This window comes from Podarcis melisellensis (genome assembly GCF_964234715.1).
Source record: "Podarcis melisellensis genome assembly, chromosome: 9".
In the NCBI taxonomy this organism is placed as follows: Eukaryota; Metazoa; Chordata; class Lepidosauria; order Squamata; family Lacertidae; genus Podarcis; species Podarcis melisellensis.
The window spans coordinates 18,123,247-18,142,265 of NC_138541.1; the positions used below are offsets into that span (position 1 = coordinate 18,123,247).

General features: G+C 41.7%; 1 protein-coding gene across 4 annotated transcripts in view; it reads left to right on the forward strand.

Annotated features, from left to right (window-relative positions):
• The first annotated feature begins 984 nt into the window (after positions 1-984).
• Positions 985-19,019, forward strand: part of LOC309377577 (melanopsin) — a 44,947-nt gene continuing 26,912 nt past the window's right edge. For 2 of the 4 annotated variants that reach the window (XM_081925056.1, XM_081925059.1), the window contains exon 1: positions 985-1,487. In XM_081925056.1, the coding sequence (XP_081781182.1) occupies positions 1,467-1,487 (21 nt within the window). In that variant the 5' untranslated portion in view covers positions 985-1,466. Of the gene's footprint in view, positions 1,488-1,805; positions 2,001-19,019 lie in introns of all 4 variants that reach the window. The other 2 variants (XM_081925057.1, XM_081925058.1) reach the window with 2 other exon arrangements.

Genomic DNA, 19,019 nt, shown 5'->3' on the forward strand with positions numbered 1-19,019 from the left:
ACATTGCCTTAATTTTGGGAAGACCACGTCTTTATCTTTGCAGTTCCTGAATCATAAAGTAACTTTAAAAGAGATTTTCATTTTCTGTTCCTGCTAACAGGAGATTGGTAACTAGATATTTACGGCAAATACAAGGATTAGTGTTCCGACCTTTTCTGCAATCTATATGATCAGGGTGTTATCATAAGTGATAGGAGCTTGCACCAGGTTAACATATAGCTCATGAGTTTTATTATATACAGTGGTACCTCAGGTTAAGAACTTAATTCGTTCTGGAGGTCCGTTCTTAACCTGAAACCGTTCTTAACCTGAGGTACCACTTTAGCTAATAGGGCCTCCTGCTGCCGCCATGAGATTTCTGTTCTCATCCTGAAGCAAAGTTCTTAACCCGAGGTACTATTTCTGGGTTAGCGGAGTCTGTAACCTGAAGCGTATGCAACCCCAGGGTACCACTGTATTAGGTATTTATTTCTTGCATTTATATCCCAACCTTCTTCTCCAAGGAGCTCATGGTTCTCCCCTCCTCCATTAATCCCCACAACAACCCTGTGAGGTAGGATAGGCAGAGAGACAGTGAGTGGCGCAAGGTCAACCAGTGAGCTTCTTGGAATTTGAGCCCTGGTCTCCTAGGTCCTCCTAATCCGACACTCTAACCTGCGCGTGTATGAAACTCCTAGCAAACGGCTAGAACCAGCCATAGCAAGCCAAGGGCTGGGCTAGAACTTCGCTGCCTGGTATGTGTGTGCTGCTTTTCAACTCGCAGGGAGAGTTCCTCATAAGCGAGAACCTTTTTTTAAAAAAACTGTTTCGCTCTCAGGCGGCCCAAGGGCTAGAGCGCTTGAAACCACCTCGTCGTGTGACATTGACACAAGAGAAGCATCTGGCGCTGGTGCTTGAGACTGAGCGCGCCACGCCTCACGTCCTTCCGCGGCGGCGGCGGCGTCTCCCTCTCTCCCTCCTCGCAGCTGCTTCTGCCCTCATTTGCTTTCCCGCCTGATGGGCCCTCGGGGAGTTTGGAGGCGCGCGAAGCGGCGCGCGCGCGCAGGAAGGGAGGGGGAGAGAAGTGTGTGGAGAGCCCCGGCCGCGCTTTTGCCTCTCATTTATTATGATGACCAACGCGCTGGCGAGGTTAAATAGTTGCCAAGGCGCCAGCAGCCCGACTCCATCTCCTCCTCCTCTCTCTCTCTGTCCGGGCGGGAACTAACGACCCCACACACCAACTGCTGCGAGAGGAGAATCACGTTGTTCGAAACAGCTTCGCCTTCCTTCTCCCTGAGGCACTTTTCTCCCTGGCCGAGCAGCTCGAGGCGGCGGCGGCGGCGAAGCCGGCCACGGAGGTCCCCGCCCCCCCAGCCCTCTGAGGAATGGAGTCGGGGGAAGAGTGAGAGGGGAAGCGGGTGTCGTTGGCTTCGCTCCTCCGGCGGCGTCTGCGTTGGGGCTGCGGCGGCGGCGGCGGCGCGGGAAGCATGGCAGAGGCGCACGAGCAGGTACAGGCGAGGCGCGCGGGCAGGTGAGGAAGGGCATTCGGGACGAAGAGGCTTCCTCTTCCTCCTGCGGGACCCAGAAATGGAGTTTTCCTCCTCAGACACGGGCACGTAGGTGGGCCGAGGGAGATGCATGTCGGGGGGGGGCGACTTTCTTTCCCCACCCACCGGCCTCTTCGTGGGTCTGGGGCGGGAGCGAAGGAGTTTCGGTGTGCAGAAGAAGAGCGCCCCAAAGAGCCAATCTCAGGGGCGCGCTGCGCTGCGAAAAAGTGTCTCTCACTGCGTCCTTTTCATTTTAATGCGTTATATATTTATTTAAAGGGACTTGCTGCCCTTCTCTCTTCAGTTTCAAAACGAGACGGTCAGAGCAGCTGGCGTCGAAACGCAACAAGGACCAGGTTTCTGCGAAGTTCCTAACATCGCAGCAGACTCCAACAAGATCCACACACTCTTGGCCGCACCTGGAAAACTTGTTCCACAATAGCACAGGGCATCTCTGTGTGTGGTTGCTCAGAAGTAAGTCCAGCTGGGTTCAGTGGGTCTCCTTTCCAGGTAAGTGGGTACAGGAATGCACCCCGACAGTGCAATTCTAGCCATGGCTACCTGGAAGGAAGCCCTATTGAGCCCAGTGGGATTTACAGGATCACAACCTTATTCTTTAAGGTGCTATATGACTTCACCTTTACCTTTGTGACTCTTGCACACTGTGCATTTGTCTTTACTGGTAGGATAGAATCCCATCTGCTCTCATTTCTATTGATTGGCGATTAGAGGTGTTTCTCCTGAGCTGGGGATTGCTTTAGAGGGAACTTGGGCAATTTCTTAGGGAAACAAGGTTTGCGCCGCTTGGCTTCATAGCTCAACATTTGCATAGACATTTATAGGGAGACTCTGCTCTGTGCCCTTTGTGAGTGGTAGATCATTTTGAGGAGGAGTCTTCAGAACTTGGTGGTGATGAAGTGGCAAAGTGATCAAATTGTTGCTTGGCATCACTGAGCTCATGCCCTCAGACTGGCTGTGGTGTCCACTTCAGTAAAAAAACCAAACATTACATAAAAAGGACATGAACATTATTCAGAGCGGATTCATTCATTCGTACAGAATTGATTTTTATGCTGTATTTGAGAGCATTCCTAAAAATCCTCTTCAAAGCAGCAAGATAAGTGACTGCACTGTGGTCCTTAAGATGTTGCAGGTTTCCCACTTCCATCAGTCCAAGGCAGCATAAGAGGTGATAAGGGATGATGGAAGTTGTTTTCCATTAACTTCTGTGTGTGTGTGTGTGTGTGTGTGTGTGTGTGTGTGCAGGTTCTCCCTTTTTTTTTAACACTCCCCTTCTCCAAAGAATGGCTTGCTCTTTCCCCCTGATTTTAAATAAAAAACTGTGATTATGTGATAAGTTTTTTTTTTAAAAAAAAAACAACCCACAGGAATATTCACTAGGAAAACTTAGATGGTTTATGGGTCATGTCTGCAGCACAGAAGAACTCCTGTCCTAGAGTGGCAGGGACAACCCAGTCAGATGGGCAGGATATAAGTAATAAATTATCATCATCTGTCAGGCTAATGAACCATTGCAAGTCCTTGTGTCCATGTTGTGGTTTATAAAGGTGATGGGAGGATATGAATATTTTTGTTGTTTAGTCCTTTAGTCATGTCCGACTCTTCGTGACCTCATGGACCAGAGCACATTAGGCACTTCTGTCTTCCACTGCCTTCCACAGTTTGGTCAAACTCATGCTGGTAGCTTCGAGAACACTGTCCAGCCATTTGTCCTGTGTCGTCCCTTTCTCCTTGTGCCCTCCATCTTTCCCAACATCACGGTCTTTCCCAGGAAGTCTTCTCTTCTCATGAGGTGGCCAAAGTATTGGAGCCTCAGCTTCAGGATCTGTCCTTCCAGTGAGCATTCAGGGCTGATTTCCTTCAGAATGGATAGGTTTGATCTTCTTGCAGTCCATGGGACTCTCAAGAGTCTCCTCCAGCACCATAATTCAAAAGCATCAATTCTTCGGCGATCAGCCTTCTTTATGGTCCAGCTCTCACTTCCATACATCACTGCTGGGAAAACCATAGCTTTAACTATATGGACCTTTGTTGGCAAGGCGATGTCTCTGCTTTTTAAGATGCTGTCTAGGTTTGTCATTGCTTTTCTCCCAAGAAGCAGGCGTCTTTGAATTTTGTGACTGTTATAGAACCCCTAAAATGATTTATAGACTAGTAAGCTGGGAATAGCATTAATTGATCTGATGGAAAGTAGCTATTAATAACTATAGTGATTTTTTAAAAACCATGATTGAAAACAAACATTGTTCAACTTATAATGAATATACAGTCGTACCTTGGATCCCAAACGCCTTGGTACTCAGACGTTTTGGCTCCCAAATGCCTGGAAGTGAGTGTTCCAGTTTGCAAACATTCTTTGGAACCTGAACGCTCAACGGCACTTCTGTGGCTTCCGACTGAGTGAAGGAGCCGTGTTTTGGTTTCCGAACATTTTGGAAGTCCAATGGACTTCTGGAACAAATTCTATTCAACTTCCAAGGTATGACTGTACCCTCTTAGGTTTTCTAGAAGTTCAAAATCTAAGGGCAGCATTACTGGAATCATTATTATTTTTTATTAAATTTGTATATCACCCTTCATCTATAGATCTCAGAGCAGTTCATAACATAAAAATACAATATAAAAGAACAGCTTTACAAAGCCTCACAAACCATCATGATGATTCTTTTGTACTTTTTAAATGGTGTTTTAATTTTTATTGCATATGTATTGTTGCACATTGCCCTGACATTTTATGAGATGGTGGGGTTTAGATACTTTTATAAATAAATAAATAGTTTTACCAGCAAGGCTGCAGCTATGTTCATTTGATTTAAACTATTTTAATGCTGTATTTTATGTTGTTCTAACCCACCTTGGGACCTTCTCATGAAGAGTGATTGGTAGTAGTAGTAGTAGTAGTAGTAGTAGTAATATTGTAGACTGTGTGTTTAAATAGGCACTCTAAATAAGAATATGTCTTTAGATTTCTACTCTGTCCTGTCACAAGCATTTTTCATATATCCTTTCATGTTTGTTTTTAAAAAGAAGAGAGATGGATGTTGCTTTATGCATGACTTAGAGCAAAATTTCTCTATTTTATAAATTACCCTGCCAGGAACAAATCTAGGTTTATTCTGTGGACTCTCCAAGGAGCCAGCTCTCTGATGTCGTATTTGAATTTCAAAAACACGTACCTAAGCAACATATGAAAAGGCCCAAAGTGCCAAGTGAGCCTCCTTTGAGAGCCGCAGACAAGTGGTTAATTTCCACCCCATTGTGTTCATTGAATGGGCTGGAAGACCTTCCCATTCTGCTCATCACAGGAGTCTGTACCCCTATGCTTTGTGCGAGTTATTTGTGCTGGGAATCAGTGTTGAAATGTTCCTTTTCTTCATAAGGTTTTGTTTCCTTTGGGCTTTATCCCTTCACATTTTATACTTTCCTAGCTTCACCAGGCTCGGTTCCTTCTCTTAACCTTTACTTTCATTTCTTTTAAAGGGTAACCACTGGCAGGTTAAAACATTTGTCATTGTTTTGTCTCATGCTTGAAGAATCAAAGAGCACAAGAAGAATCCTCCCGGTTCATACCCAAGGGTTCGTCTAGTCCAGTATCCTGTTCCAGTCATCCAGTTACTTACAGGAAACCTACAGGGTTTGAAGGCAACAACTCCACACTGTCCTGTCTACATTGCCTCTGAAGTTGAAGCTTCCATTTACTTATCATGGCTAATAGAGGTTGATAGGCACTCTCCATCAATATGTCTAATTCCCCCCGTAAATCTATCTAAATCAGCAGCTATCACCATGTCTTGTGGTAGCAAAACTCATACTGTTTCCCCCTGAAGATTTTGTTTGTTTAAAGGCTGTTTAGGAGACAGGCTTGGACTGAGTTGGCTGGAAGATTTTGTTTGTTTAAAGGCTGTTTAGGAGACAGGCTTGGACTGAGTTGGCGAGATCTATGGACCAGCAAGATCACTCTCTGCTTATATAAGAGAAAATGCACATAAGGTTTGTCACGGGTGGTGTATGACCTTGGTCAAAATATTTCGTGTTACTTCCAAACTAGCTCCAGAATATTGACATGTCTGTGGTGGCTGGGGTACCTATTTCCACCTGTGGTGGGGGTGTACTCCAGTGCAGAATATTTGGTCTGCAGTATTCCAGGAATCTGATGCCAGATTGGCTAATTAGGAGCAGCGTTTGGAGAACTGAGCTCTAGCTCCCCTTTAGTATGTGATCCTAAAGACACTTGTCCAAGGAAATTGCCCTGTGCGGAGGCTTTCCTGGGCAGGTGGCATCCTGAGGCTGTTGGTTGCTGCTGTCCTAGTATAAGAATCATTGCTAGTTTCCTACACCAAAGTAAGAAGGTGTTTTAATCTAGCTGTATCCCATATACATTTGTGGACTGTTCTTATAGCTCTGGAGAGGGGATGAAAAGCATTTGTGTATGAAGGAATCCCTGATAGTTTAACTGGCATGTCTTCATACAATAGCACTCCAAAATTATCCATCTCTTTTTAACATTAAAAATATTGTTTGCTCGCAAGACTTCTGTAGATGGACTGGTCCATGTTATCTTAGCTTGTTGCAAAATACAGCTTAAAAAATCTTCTGTTGCTGCTGCTAAAAAGAAAAAATAAATTATTCAGTCCCTTGGAAAACTTTAAGCATACCAGGGTTGGGTGATGGTAATCTCTTAAATCTTACCAGTATGATTAATTGGTCTTAGTTCTGCTCCCATTCAAAGATAATAGAAAAGGAAATCTTTACATATCAGAAGATAAGACTGCTGGAATTGTGGTTGTGACAGAATGAGCATGGTGGGAAGTTTGCCATTTAATTAAATAAGAGAGCTATGATTTTATCTGTGAAACTAAAATGGCAAAAACTGATCAGCTACAATACATTCTACTTTTAGAAGCATCACTGTGGTCTGTTCACAAATGGATGTTGGTAATAATCCTTGTTAAATTTAAGGACAACAGGTGAGGGAAAGCTGTGCGAAAACTGCCAGCAGTACAATCAGACAGTGCTTAAAATACTTAGGCTCCCTCTGGATTCTTAGAAAAGCTGTCATTCTCCAGCCAGAGATGCTTGTTAGGCACCATTAAGAGTTGGCTGCTAAGTAGTGCAATTCAAAGCATGCAGTCAACAACTTGCCATTACAACTTTACAGTATGATGATTTTTTTGTTTGTTTGGCATTTTTAATCAGATATAATGGAAAACAAGAGTGGAAAAAAAATCCTATTGCTCATGCGGTCACAGTTTACTATTGACAAGTTTGAATAAGAACAAAACAATAATATGTGTGTCTTAAGTGCTAATTAATATAAGCAGACATTGCTCAGTTATCTGATCCTAATGGTAAATATTTGTCCCCTAGCTCAATCTGCCTACAGCACTGGAATAACATTTTTACAATTCCAGTACAACTGCATAGTTTGTGCCATTACGCTTGCGCAGGATCAGTGTGCCCTAGTCTAACATGCTTCATTGCTTTGTTTAAATTTATGTATCCAGTTCCTGTGCTTTCACTATAGCGTTATGATGATGTGACGGAGTTGCACATTCTCTCTAATAGTATCACAGAGATAAGTTTTTTATGCAAACATTAGCTCTTAGTGTCTTATATTGAACTCTGTATCTACCTTAATATGAAAGTAGGGGGTGGGGATCGTTCTTTTCTGGTGCTCAGAAGAGTCAGGAGGATTTTTATTGTCTTACAGAATGAATCTCAGTAGTCAAGAACAACTTGTGATCTATGTAGTCAAACACAACACATGAGTCATGTATGGCAACCCAGCAGAGGTTTGACAAACTTTCTATATTTGTTGCCTAATTGAACTTCAAAAAGAAAAAGGAAAAAAGAAGGTTTTAAACACTTGGCACACTGCTATGGGTAGTTGAAAGGCTAGATTCTGCATATTGAGTCAAAGAATGTTTGCAGAGGTTGCTTTAAAGTATTATGCCCTTATTGTAAAGTTTTTGTACAAAAGACATGTTGCCCCTTTTGTACTTGTCTGTTTATTTGGTTTGGTTTCTGACCTCGACTATTTTTATCCTGAAGTTCACATACAAGAAGCAGCTATATTAACCTCGGGAATAGTCACATGGATTGGTTTGTGACCCAAACCTTGCTGATAATATTTGGCAGATAGGAATGTAAATGGGGAAATGACACATTTCTAGAATAACTTCAGTTTAGGGGCCTGTATTTTCCTGCAACACCAAGAAACCATGGTTTAATTATCATGAATAAGCCCAAGTCTTGGGTTTCCAACATTTCTTCTCTCTTCATCATTTGTGCGTGAGAGTGAACTATAGTTCCATGTAACATACACACTTAGAACTGTGTTTTGTTCAAACTCTAGTCTGTTAACAAATCTGGTTATCAAACCAATTTTTTATTAAGTGGAATTCTTGGCTTGTTTGGCGTAACCTAAACCATGGCTTAGGAGATCTTTTAAATTTAATTTGTAATTTGCAGTGAGTAGTTTATATTAGTTAAGCCAAAGTAATTGGATTTAAGCTTATGTTGTCCCATTGATAGCATTAGTGCAAAGGGATGATATTACTTTACCCGGGTTGTAGATCAGGATGAATGAAAGCTTTTCTGCTAGGGTTTATTACAATTTCTGAATGGAGGTTAAGAGAAACAACTGGACAATGGCCAGCAAATCCCACTGTATTTGCTGTTCTTACAGTTCTTTGAAGTCAGTGGCAGAGCTAGCATACGCTGTGCACCCGGAGGGCAGGGCGAGCCACCCAGGGGGGTGATTGGCATAGCGATGGGTGCCCCTTGGGGGCGATCAGCACAGCGATTGACGCCCGGGGGGGGGGTGCGGCGATCCACCCAGGGGGGATTTTGTCCCCCTCTCTCAGGGATGACACCCGGGTCGAGCTGCCCTCACCGCCCCCCTTCCTATGCTTCTGTTTGGAGTGAGCTATGACACTTGTGCTGGCTCAGATTTGAACCATTTGCCTTACTTAAATCATATGCATTGAAGTTAGTGAAACTTCTAGGTATGTTATGGGCTACATGTTATTTACAGACAAGACTACGAGAAACTAAGCCAGATATACCTTGTGGAATTATGTTGGGCTAGACTGAGTTAAATCAAACCCTGGTCACTTCATTAGTCAGACCATTGGTAAATTTGGTATTATCTACACTGTCTTGCTCAGACTTCCTGTTTCAGACAGAAGTCTTTCCCAGCCCTAAGTGGAAACTCCAGGGATTGGATCTGGGGCCTTTTTCATGTGGTGTATCAATGAGGTATTCCCCTACCTCAGATTGTCACCCCCGTGCCTGAACCAGTGTCCTATCAAATTTTAGCACTTTAACTTATTCCCCCCCCCCCCAGTATTGTACAACACTTCCTTTGACATGTATCTATGACCCTGCATGCAACACTTTAGTTTTTTTTAAATCTGTTTTATTATTAAACAAACAGTGGCCAGTACAAAGGTTTATCTAACTCTTTCCCAGCTTTGATCTAATGGAAATATAGGCTCAAAGGAAAGCAGCTGCAAACTTGCTTCAAAGATTGCTTCTGTCTCCAGAGATAGCAGAGTTTCCAAAGCTAAATACAAATGAAGCAGAAATATAAACCGCTCTTTGATTATCAAATTAAAAACTTTCAGACGTCTGCAGGCTTATTACTTTTAGTTCTTAAGCTCTAAATAATTATGTTGCAGTTTTTCTGTTGTTGATATTGGCCAGGAACCAAAAATAGTGTGGATTTCTGCACATAACACAATGGCCCATTTTGTATGTGGTTTCAAACCATCGGTTAGCAGTATGTGTAAAACTCTTGTCAGTCCTGCAGTCTCTGACTTCTTCCTCAAGTGCAGGCACAAGGAGTCTGAATGTGTCCAATTCTGCCCCAGAAGCTAGAATTTGTCAATGGCTATGTTTGTACAGTATGTAAAGCTGTATGGTTAGTATTATAAGGTCAAGCTACAGTGAACTTGTGCTTCTTTTTTATATTAACTGTAGCTTGTGATGTCTGGGCTTTGAAAAATTGCAGTTTGTTTGTAGTGAGCTAGCTTATTCTCACTATACATAGTTATGATAAACTAGTTAATACAATTTAGGGTTCAGGAATAATGCTGAAAGAGAAGTAAAAGCTTCATACTTCCTTGTAGCTGCACTGGACTAGGGGAAAATGAAGAATATGAGCCAAAAACACCTTGTAGCTCATTTTTGTTTTGCTAAACAACAGTTTTGTATTGTGTGCAAACTTGGTCATTATATCCAAACTTAGGAGAACACCGGTTAGTTAAAGCTTTGGATTTCTTAATGAGTATGAACCATGGTTAATGAACATAACTGATGGTTTGATGTTGGCTTTCTTGAGCAAATCATTGTGTCCACGCTCATTCCTGTAGTGCTTAGCAATAGTTAATATTAGTGTTATCAAGAAGGTACCCTCAGCAAATCTTGATACAAAGTGTTTGGGATGAGACAGTGCCTAAGACACAGATGGGGAACCTTAAAGTAGAACTGAGGAATCTGTGGCCCTTAAGATATTGCTGCGCTGCAACTCCCATCAGCTCTAGGCAGTGTGACCAGTGGTCAGGAATGATGGGAATTGTAGTCCAGCAACTTCTGGAGGTCCATGTGTTGTGTATCCCTGATCTAAGGTGTGTTGAGCCCACCCATGAGGCAAGGTGAAACGACCACTTCAGGGATCAAGATCCACACGACAGCAGATCCCAATGCAGATCTTTGTTCCCCATCTTGTTTCTGATGTAGATCTTCACGTACCCCATCTTCCCTGGTGCAGGGGGCAGGGGGTACCATTTTGTGGTTCGCCTCAGGCGCCAAGGTATCTTGGGCCAGCCCTGGTTGAGCTTTATCCTTTTAGGGATTAAAACTCATACCCTGGATGTTGACCAGAGGAGGACAGAGAGTCAGTGCAGATGTTGGAGTGGAGAACTAGCATAATGCACTGACAGATTCTCAGCCCACTTACAGGACATGCTCGTTTTTGCATAAACTATAGTTTCCAAGTGGATTTCAGAATGTGTTTACACTACAAATGTAAATGAAGAATGTAGGGACTTCACAACATAGAAATGATTATGCATAGTGGGTAGGAGGTGTTCCTGGCTATCTCTGCACCTGTCATAACACCCCCTGATTGATCCTTTGCATTTTGAACATAGAAGACATTCTCAAATGTTCTTTCTTGACAGCTATATTTCATTTTCAGCCTCTCCCCCTCAATTCTCTCTCGCTTCTGGGCAATCCACTATGGCTTTGTCATACCTTTTACCCAGAGCATTCATTAAACAGCTATGTAAAGTAACAAGCCACATACCTAGTGCAATCCAGTGCCTTTAAACACTGCTTTCTTAACTCAGTTGAAGCTGTACTACAGAGAAAGTGCAAAGATGATGATGAGGGATGTGTGAATCAAAGATTTGAAGTGACTGCTAAAGAGCCCTTAAAGACAGCTACTGTACTACACACATAAAACACTAATGAAAAGCAAGATGAACACCAGTAAGGTGTCAAATGGAATAAGAATTTGTCTGTGTGCAAAAAGAGAGAGAAGGAACTCCAAATTGTCACTGGCTAAGGGTATGTGCTAGCTTTAATTTGGACATGCACAAACATCTGCACACTGGCATAATAAAACAACCTGATCTTATGTATGATTACCACCAAACAATCACCAAATCCAGTGAGGCTCACCAAGTATAAAATCGCAGCCAAAATCCTTTTGAGGCCTTGGTGGGAGAACAGTTATAAGTTAAGAAAATCGTGGTTATGAATTTGTACCTCTTATAACAAATGCATCTTTCTGAAATAGATGCCTTGCAAATATTTGCAATGAGCATGCAAAATTCTGCCTTCACTTGCCTTTGCCCTTTCCTCTTCCTTCAACTTCCAGTTTAGAATTCAGAGTTATTTTTATTCACATGCTGTGGTAATTGCATTATGGGAAAAGCTGGGGGCTGAGAAGTAGATTTTCTGTTTCGCAGTGTTGTTTGCAAATCCATGCTTTTTTTGGAACAGATTGTTACAATCGTGGGCCTGTTCCCCTAATTGTTTTGCCTGCTGTTTACAAATAGAACCATCGCAGAGAATAAATCCTCATTTCTTGTGATACGCTCCATGTTGCATGAGACCTTTGATATGCCTACTATTCATTGACTACATAACAGGATTATATACCATTTATCAATTTATGAATTGCATGTGTTCTTATGTAAATGCAATTTTATTATAATGTATTTTTGTTTATGCTCTTAAATATGTTGTGACCTAGAGTCATTTTTTGTGTCATGAGCAACTAGCAAGCTACAACAACAGCAATCTCAAGGCATGTTCTAAACTCACAACCAGCCTTGGACATGGAACTGAAGAGGTCATGAGCTTTCAAGGAGGATGAAAGCTAATTTAGGGATAAGCAGATGGAATCCTTTGTGAAGAGCCTGTCTATCATGTGTAGACCCAGGAACCAGCAGTCAAGACGGCCTGAGTTTTACAAGAAGTCACTTTGCCTTTTGTCAAGATCTCTTGTTCACCTGTTCTTTCTTCCCAGACATATCAGTAGACCTACAGAGAAAGTGCAGAATAGCAAAGAAGTGCTTGGCATTAGGCTGGGAGTACTGAGATCCATTCATGAATGAATTTAAGGGGCTTGAATGGTTCCTTGTTGCTCTGGAACAAGTTGTCTCCTGCCTGGGAACCCTCCACAGAACTGCTGATTACCTGCTGCTGCTACCAAATTTCCTTTGGTGGTGGCTTCCTGGAAAGCTATTGCCATCTCTGTTTGTGGAGCTCTGGCTCTGGGTCACAGCCATCTGCCACCACCTATTCATCTCTACTTGGCTTTAGTCAGGCTTCAAGGACTTTGTCGTGCTGCCTGTAGGGCTCTGGCAAGCCAAATCAGGCACCAAGCCAGCTCTCCCCAGCTGTTGACAGGGATAGAAAAGGGGTTATGTTACTGTTCGCCTGCTTAACCCCTGTGCTTCTTTCTTCTTGACCTACATTTGACTCAAGTAGGGCTGTGCATGGTGCAGCCACATCAGCACAGTGGAATTTGTATGCATGCAATGCCACCACTTATTATTTTGCATTGGTTCAAGTGTTCCTGTATTTAATTTAAATTTGCACTCAAAACAGTAGGATCAGGTTCTTACGATTCTGGACAGAACATTTAAGATCCATTCTTTGAAACTTACTTCTAGATAAGCATGTTTATGGTTGAGTAGTAAAATACTGTATTTTGCTGCGTATAACACGTCCCCATGTATAAGACAACCCCTGTTGTTTTTGGACCGCAACAATTTTTTTTGAGCTTTTTTAGGGGAGAGATTTCCCAGAGTTGTTGGGGGGTTTATTTTGGGGGGGTCACTGCCACCAATTGCTCCACAACCTGCCCGCCAATGCAAATCTCACACATTGCCATAACCACCAATCGTACGAACGATTGCCACCAAAAGCCCACCTGCCCACTCGATGCAACCACAGCTGATTGCATGCACGCCTCACCACTGCCATAAATCGCACACCCAATTTCTGCAGCCAATCGTCAGCAGGCCTTATCGCAGTGACCAATCACACGTCCAATTGCCTCTGCCAGTCTGCTGGCTGCTGTCACCAATCACCCGTCACCCCTCTGCTATCCGTGTATAAGACAACTCACAATTTTTGCCTACTATTTTAAAGGAAAAAATATCGTCTTATACACGGAAATATATGGTACTTCTACTTTCTATATGTGATCTACTTCATGAGCTTAGATTTCAGTATATTCTAAATCTGAAAAGAAATGCCGTATGTGTGAACTTTGTCAAGTCTTAATGTTAACTCTGTATACCTAGACCATGCTTTGAAGGACAAACAGGTGAAAAACAACTGACCCTGTTAGAGTTCATTTTGCCGAACTCAATATACTTTAGCTTCATTCTCATAAAAATTCATGAATACACAAGTTCTGTTGAATATCTGATTGACAGGAATTGGACAATAAATGTTTAAATGGCAGACCTTTCCAAATGCCATGGAAACTCATAAGTGAAATTTATTGTTGGCTCTAGATAGCACTTCCACAAAGTACTTCTATATTATTAAGGTCATCATCTGATGCACAAACTATAAACATACCTTCTGCTACAATTAATCTTCAATAGATGTTAAGTAACCTACATGCACTAATGTATGCCAGAAAATGTTAAATATTCTTCAAAGATGGTGAAAATATTAAGTGCTGGGTGTTTTTCTTTGATTGCTGCCATTTAGTGAAATAATGCAATTCAGACTTAAGCGTAATCAGCTTTTGGCAGAGCTGACCCTAACATGAAGCTGGCTGAAGTGATTAATTTGGGTGGCACCATGAGAATTGGAAGAAGATCACAGAAGTCAGGAAATGGTGTCTGAATGGTACATCAAATGCTGGAATAGCTCAGTTGGTAAAGCAAATGGATACTCTCAGGGTTGTGGGTTTGAACCCCGTGTTCGGCAAAGATTCTTGCATTGCAGGGGGCTGGGCTAAATGGTCTTCATGGTTCCTTCCAACTTTACAATTCTATGATTTTTTATTTTTAAAAATGTTGGTCTACTAGACTGGGGGCATTTGGGCTGTGCTTCTGTGGCACAATGTTTTGATTCAGCCCTAGCATTCGGCCGGTAGAAGGAAGGGCCAACAGTGTAGCCATAAGCTGCTCAGGCACACAAAATGTTATAAAAGGGAAAAACAGATGCAGCCACATCAAAAGCCCTGCTCTATGATACTGTGCAGCAGGCTTTTGATCTCTTTGGAATTTTCTGGAGAAGCTGTCCTGCAGACTGCAGTAACCTACTGCAGCAACTATTTAGAAGTGAGAGGGAAAACTTCTAGTCCTGCATCCCCTAGTGATCCATTATGGTCCAGTTGTTCCTCATAAATTGTTGTTAGATTTGAAACTGATTTAATACAGAGCGTTGGCTTCATGAACCCTCTTCCCTTCAAAGTATTGTCTACTTCATCACTGAGCACATGATTGTTCCATTTTTTAAAAGGTTATTCCCGATGCAGCAATATCACTCTCCCCCTCCTTTCCTCCTTGTCCACTCCTTCATCATGGAAAACAGGTCTATTGATGCAAATATCCAGCTCTTGTAAAACAATGGGAGAGAATCTTTGTCCTGAAAATGGCCGGTGGGCCGTACTGGATGTGGAAGACATAGAAGGTTTTTCCGTAAAAGCTCATTATTCATTACTGAATATGTTAGTCTTAAGACATGTAAATTAGCACATTGCAGGAAACCAAGCTTCAAAACATATGCTTCTAAGGTGTTTAATTGAATATTCAGCTTAGTTTCTGGAAATTTATCAGCAAAGTTCTCATTGGCTCATTAGATTATTATAATAATTTATTATTTGTACTCTGCCCATCTGACTGGGTTGCCCCAGTTTTACTCTGAAATTATTGCCCTATTTTTTTAAAAAAAATACAATTCTAAATTATCTCTGATCTGAAGAGTGGTAAAAACAATACACTTTGACAAGCCGTCAGAAATAAGGTAATAAAAGAAATCACTTTACTGTCACATGTGCATTTGTGGGGCCCCAGAAGTGGTATTTTTTTAAAAGTGAGAATTGGGATTTTGATGGCCGTTTTAAACCATCATTCTGACATGATGATGATGATGATGATGATGATTTAGTGCATCAAGTGGGGCTGTTTGGTGTTTCAGATGAGTCATATGTTCCTGTTCCATCAATTCAGTTGCTGTGCAAGGACAGCTCCTGAGCTAGGAAAATTGGGAGGAAGCTGTGCAAGTGGGGGAAAGGGGAACATCGTTGGTTAGGTGGTCCTTCAGTTTCTTGTTTATTTAGAAAGTGTATTTAGAAAAGTTATGTCCAATCCTTCCACTAAACAGATACAGTGCTGATAATGGGTTGCACGTTGATAACAGGGTTAGGGAACCCTTGGGTCAATTTTCAGGAGAACTGAGTGTGTTGGAGTGCTCCATCCTTTCTTCTCTGCATCAAGCCCCTTGCAAGATCTTCCCCTGAACAGTGTCTTAGAGCCCTGAACAAGGGCACTCAAAGTATATGCATGACAACATTTTGTTGCAGAACCTAAAGTGTGTGTGTGTGTGTGTGTAACCCCTTTCCTGAGTTCCTAAATAAAAAAGTGTGTTAAAGAGGAAGAACTCAACAAACAGGAAAACAATAACATCAGTAGGTGCCTTCTTTTATTTGTATTGATCAGCTCTGTGCACCGTGATGCTTTGATGTGAACCACATTTATAGCTGTCATGTTCTATTAAATACAAAACAGCTGAATTCAGAAAGAACCTCACACATTGATTCATGAGCGTCAATATCTGAGGGATCCTGGGGTTACTGCTGGGTGATGTTGGTTGTATAAATTGAGCTGTTCTGTTCATGCCCTGCTAAGTTGAAATGCAGTATTAATTGGTATCATTTGTTAATTACAGTTATATCAGTTTGCTTGTCTCAGAATAGAGATAATGCTTTGCAGCCATTGTCTCTGTGTGATCTTGTGCAGCATCATTATTCTCATTGAACAGGTTGGTAATTGAAATTTACCAAATAACTCACTGAAGCTTTTGTTGTTATGGTTGTTGTTTTGTTCCCTCCTTTCCCAAGTCCGAGGCAGCAGAAAGAAAATAATAATAATAAAGTATTTATTTTATTTCATTGCATTTCCAACAACCACACTCTTTGGGTAGTTTGCAAAAAACCGTAAAATATAAAAATGCAACCCAAGCGTCAGAATAGCATACAAAAACAGCACAAAAGGCATAAAAACAGACCAGCACAATGTCAGGATAAAAACTGGGAAGTAATTTAGTGCCCGCATCTTACTGCACTAAATCATGTAATTAAAATGACTAGAAGAGTACAAAAGAAATTCTTCACCTGACACCAAAAAGCCCATAATGTAGGCATCAGGTGATTGTTTCTGGAGAAACGATGGTCACCAACCTGGATGGCTTTAAAATAGGATTAGACAAATTATGAAGGATAAGGCTATTAATGACTACTGGTCTCAATGACTTTTGCATTCAGGTCCTGCTTGTGGGCTTTTCATGGACATCTGATTGGATTCTCTGAGAAGACACTGCTAAGTAGATGGGCCTTTGGGTTGATTCAAGGCTCTCCTCACATTCTTAACTAATCTTTTATACATTAAACACCAACATTAAAACAAAGGGTGTTGCTTGTTTGTTGCATTATTAAGAACCACAGCAATAAGACATCACATCATTCATTCATTTAATTTCTATCTTGCCCTTCGTCCAGACATCACAGGGCAGTTTACAATATAAAAACACAAAAATACATACCACAATAAGAAACAGAAACAATACCCCCCCTATATTATTATAACCATATGGAGCAAATTCTATGATTCTTTGCAAACAGGGAGAGATAACAAGAGAATGCTGTGATTGAACCCTCTCCTTCTCAGCCACTTGTCAACTCACTCTCTTCCATGCTTTTATCCTTGAAATATCATAGATTCATAAAATTGGAAGGGAACACAAGGGTAATCTAGTCCAACCTCCTGCAATGCATAATTTTTTTTGCCCAACCTGGGGCTCAAATCCAAGACTCTGAGATTAAGAGTCTCGTGCTCTACCAACTGAGCTATTCCAGTATGGCCTTTATGTTTTATGTCTCAGTGAGAAAAGCATCTTGGAAGTGGTTGTTTTGCTTCCTATATCTGCCATTCCACTGGTCACTCTGAAACTCCCTGTTCTTCCCCTGCAACAGCTTTGCTTGCTAGAAAGAGACCCTGAGGAAAAGAATAGCAATTTGCCACAAAAAGGTGTTCTCCGCTGAGATTTTATATATATTATATGACTGAAGAGTTTTCCATTTGTGGTATTGAAACCTGAAGGTGGCAACTCCATCTAAATGTTTTTTACATGATGTTTTGATTGATGTAGCAGCCAGCAATCTAGTCTTCTTCTTTTAAATCATTCTTTGACAAATTAGAGTGTGTAAAGCTTTCTGGCATGCAAGCAGTCCGCTGACAAAAGGTTTTTAGCCATGAATACATTACAGCGACTGTGACATAAAGTAGAGGTTTTAGCACCTCTGTGTTATATTTTGGCTCCCACACCCCTTTAAGCTTCATATTTCAGGCAGCTCTGAATGGGAAAATACATGGATTCCTCAACTCTCACCACTAGCATTTTTGTGCAGTGCTCTAGGTGCTTATAGAAAGGACGATACAGACTCCTTAGGTGTGTGTGATTTTTTAAAATAAAAGATATGGTACAATTGGCTGCATGAGCATGTGCTATGTAGTTATCCTAAAGCTGTCTTAATTTGGTTCTGGTTCAACCAAGAAGGGTTTAGTATCTCGTTTGGCACACCTTAACTAGTTCAGCTTACATGGGGGAAAGTAAGCATAGTTCATGTTAGGAATGTGAATTGCAAAGTAAGTTGAAATAAGTTAATGTGCCTAATTCTTTGGCAAAACAGCTATAACTATTCTGGCCTTTAGGCCAGAGAATAGAAATAAAAGGTTTTGTCACCAACAATAACAGTTACAGAGACGGAGTGGTCATTATGGCATGGTAGAGGCACACCAGAGATCTTACCTCATTTCTCTACCGAGCTTTTCATCTTCGCAATAGGCAGGGAAATCCAACAGAGTAGAATTCTGGAAACGAGTAGACTGTCTTGCTTGTTGTTTTCCAGCCCATTAAGAGCTCTGACTACAGAAGTCCAGATGAGCCATAAAACTATATTATTCAAAGATAGCTTTATCCAGATACTGGGTTTTTGTGTGGTCTGTATTCTGTTTGAAGCTAGCAAGTATACTACAACATCATTAGTTAGTTAGCTAGTCCTGTCCTTATTCCACATCATTATTTATTCTCTCTCCCCCCCCCCCCCCAATTTGGGTTCAATGATGTAAATACGTTCAGGTTCTACTCCAGCTAAAAAAACACACCAAAGAGTTTGCACTAGTTTTTAGTTCCTGCTGATCAATTACATATAATTTTCATATATTTGTGGAATACTTCACTTATTACAGTATTTTCTTTTATTTGAGATAGTGGGTCCCATCACTTTTTATCTTACCTCTGATATGTTCACCAAATAACAGGTTAGTTTGGTCTGATTCACTCTGTATAGCTAGGTACGCAAGATGCTCTCTAGAAAAATGGGTTACAAGCTTCCTCCTGACCCATTTCCCCACCTCTCCTCCCATGTACCAGCCTGATGTCTCTGATATCTGGTGTCTTCCCATCAACTCTGATCATTGGCCATGTTGGCTGGAGCTGGTTGGAGTCCAGGCATCTGGAGGGCACCATGCTGGAGAAAGCTGCCATATGCCATTGCATATGGAAAATAATGTCTAAATAAGGAGACCGCTTATTTGGGATACCTCTTACCGTGGATGTTGTTGCACTTAGACACATTTAACTTGTGTGCATTTAGCTTTATGTGCTTGGCAAAAAGGGGAAAGGGGGTGGGTGATCGGAGTGGGGGGAAAC